The sequence below is a fragment of the Limulus polyphemus genome, unplaced genomic scaffold, assembly GCF_000517525.1.
Source record: "Limulus polyphemus unplaced genomic scaffold, Limulus_polyphemus-2.1.2 Scaffold5723, whole genome shotgun sequence".
Lineage (NCBI taxonomy): Eukaryota > Metazoa > Arthropoda > Merostomata > Xiphosura > Limulidae > Limulus > Limulus polyphemus.
In genome coordinates this window covers 35,197-38,438 of record NW_013671333.1, presented here as the reverse complement: position 1 = coordinate 38,438, position 3,242 = coordinate 35,197, and the positions used below count along the sequence as shown (strand labels likewise).

Genomic DNA, 3,242 nt, shown 5'->3' with positions numbered 1-3,242 from the left:
CTTTTATAAACACACGCTATAATTCACAGTGATTCACACACTTTATTTATGGTGCCTAGGTAAATAAACCTAGGCACCATTTATTTTCATGTTCTTTAGGGTCAATTTTTTTGTGTCCTTTGTCTTATAGTTTCTTTAAGTCAACTTATAAGATCTGTGTTTAAGGGTTGTTTATCTGAAGCAATTGGATATTTTTGAAGGAATTATACAATTGCTTTAGTTTTTTAATGTTTAAGAGTTAAGAACGAAGCTACAGAGATTTAAGTATTCTGAGTGTGATACACATAAATGTAGAAATGGCGTAAGTAAGGACACCTGTATTACGAAATTAGGTCAAGAACTAAACTAGGCAAAGCCCAGTTAACAGGTTAGTTAGTATTGAGAATCACGAGTTAAGGGTTATAAAAAATGAACCTACAGCAACGACACTGAGAAAAATGCTAGTCATGAGTTTGACAGTGATAAGTTACTGACGCTGAGTTAGTAGCACTGTAAAGCCTACTAAAAAGTTTATGATAGCATCTCAAATCGGTGCTTTGATGTGAGATGTGTTATCCCATACCAGTGTAGTAGTACAAGTAAAAAAGGCAACCGGAGCACTCACCAATTACTTGTGAGTTTTGGTTCTTATTTTGGATTAGCCTGGGAAGTTGCATAGATTGACCAATAAAGTGTTAGAACAAGTTGCTGGTAGTTATGAATACTATTTGGAAGGTTGAAAGAATACAGGGAAATTATAGTATAAAAACTGGTGTCTGGAGCTAAAAATCAGAGTTCTCCAGGAAGAATTAAGGTTTTCCAAAGAGCTGATAATAGTTCCAGGCCAGAATTCTCCAAGCAGCCATGAATATGAAGATTTCCAACCTGCAGAAGTATACCAGTCCAACCTTGTTGTAAGTATAGAATTGCAATCTCTCTTGTTCAATTAATGTAGTTTACTAAAGGAAGTTAATGCTTATAATAGAGAGAAATTTCTATACATATTGGATTATAGTGTTAACTGAAAAGTGAAAAGTAGAATTGTGAGAAACTATTGGTTTAATAAATGTTTAACCATTGATGTTAAAAATACATACCTAATAAATGTTGATGTATTTTGTTCAATGTCAGTCTTGGAATCCATATTGTTATTCTAACAGTAAATTACCTCGAGTTAGCGACTTATGAGCTCTACTTGTCACTGCAATTCTCAACTAAATAAATTTGATGTAATCAGCAGTATAGTGGAAACTCACTATGAGCACTGCCTGTTACATATTTTATCACTATCAGTCACTTTAGTGGTTTTGTACTTTATTTGGTTTTCTTAGTTTTGCAGGTGTGTTACTTTTAAGCTCCTTGTCGACTACACATTCCTAAGTTATATTTTTATACTTCATGACCTCGGTTAATCCATAAATAAATCAAGCTTACAGTATGTCTGTTGCCATAACCTAATTGTTTGTTCATCTTAAGTTCTACTTGAAACATCTAGCTGTGACTTATTGATTTTCTTGCACAGTGAAGGTTCAAAATTATCATAATAAAATAAAAGGATGAAAAAAAAGCTGATGAAAAGATTAAAAGCTGAAGCTGTTAGGATAAATAATTGTGATTAACTTTTACAATTTGATGCCGTTCTAGAAAAAAATAGTATTATTCATTTTATATTTTTTAACTTTTAATTTTACTGTACATTAATGATTTCACTACAGTTAGTGTTAAGGTAAAGAGAATAATAGATAAAATATAAAACTTTACCAAAAGAAATATCTGATACTTAATGATGAGGATCCATAGGTAATGCAAAATAATTATGAAAACTTTAAGATAAAAATATGCATTTGTATTACTAGTATGAAAATTACATTGCACTTAGATGACTCATTAAAGGCTTTGAAAATTCCAAGATGTTTAGCAGAAATTCTTTATTAAAAAAAACATCATCTGGATACAACAAGTTTTACACACACAGAGATTGAGTACATTACATTAAAGTGATTTTGGGGATTTATCATGTCCAGTCATGCTCTCCCTAATGATCTTGCATCTTACTAATAGCTTTCCAGTACAGTTTCTTTTGCAAAAAACTCTGTCACAAAGCTGTCATGTTCAAAGCACACTGCTTCGCTCTCCTTGCTTTCCATAATTCACCTAATCTATGAGTATGGCCATTTCCTAGCAACTGTTTAAACAGCCCAATCACACAAAACTTCACAGATTCTGCACCTAGTGACTTGATTATTATGTCTTCCTACTGGATAGCATGAATACCCTTTCATTCTCCGGCCATCTGAAGTATGTGACTAGTAAATACATATGTCAAGGAAATAACTTGTGTACATATGACTTGTTTTGCTTTTGCAGATGAAGTTTTTCCTTGATTATGTTGCTTGGGACATGTAGATAGCTTTTGCCACTGACCTTTGTGATAATTAATTATATCCTGTTATAAAACACAGTATTTTCCTTACTGCAACTAGAGTACAACTTTTTGCAGGTATCTTTCCACTGATATGTTATGAAAGAAACTTAAATCTACTGTTGACTACTTTGTACCTACCTGCCTCTTGTTAGAATCAAATCCTTACCTGACATCTCATCTGGATGTGGTCTGTGGCCTTTTGCTGGAAACACAACGCAATCAACGAGATGATGTAACTGTGGTATGTCAACGGCCTCAAACTTTCTGACATCACCAGGATGCATGCATGGGTTTTTTAGTACTACCACAGTTCCTATAAAAGCATATAAAAAAAACAGTATGATGAATTAAAACAAGTAACTGCTAGACAGGGAAGATGTTTTAAGAAGATTTATAGTGATCACTTAAACACATATTTTTAGTAACGTTTTTAAAGTACTGTTTCACATTTCTTTACCCTAATTCACTTTGAAACCATACATGATTTATTATTTAAAAAAATTAGAGAAATGAGAGAAAATAGTAATTTCTAAGCTAAAATGGCTATGTTAGTAAAGTGAGCCCGAGGATTGTATAACATTTTAAAAACTAAATATCCAATGCTTATAAGAAGAATATAAAGTTACAGTAAGTGTATGGTACTTAACAATGGGAACATAAGAATAAGATACTTAAAGGGAATAAATTAAAGATGGTCTAGTAATTGTATTCTGAAGATGAGATTATAACCAAATGTTTTGGTTAAAAGTTATGAAACATTTAATATTACATATACACCTGGAAAAAAGTTAAGCACCCCCGTGTTTTTTTCAAGTGATTCAGATTCGACGTTCTTGTG

General features: G+C 32.2%; 1 protein-coding gene across 2 annotated transcripts in view; it reads right to left on the bottom strand.

The window, feature by feature from the left end:
• The window catches only part of LOC106472907 (RNA-dependent RNA polymerase 1-like), a 43,937-nt gene that overhangs the window by 10,266 nt on the left and 30,429 nt on the right, over window positions 1-3,242 (bottom strand). For both annotated transcript variants that reach the window (XM_022401452.1, XM_013933579.2), the window contains exon 6: window positions 2,571-2,717. In XM_022401452.1, coding sequence (XP_022257160.1) covers window positions 2,571-2,717 — 147 coding nt within the window. The remainder of the gene's footprint in view (window positions 1-2,570; window positions 2,718-3,242) is intronic.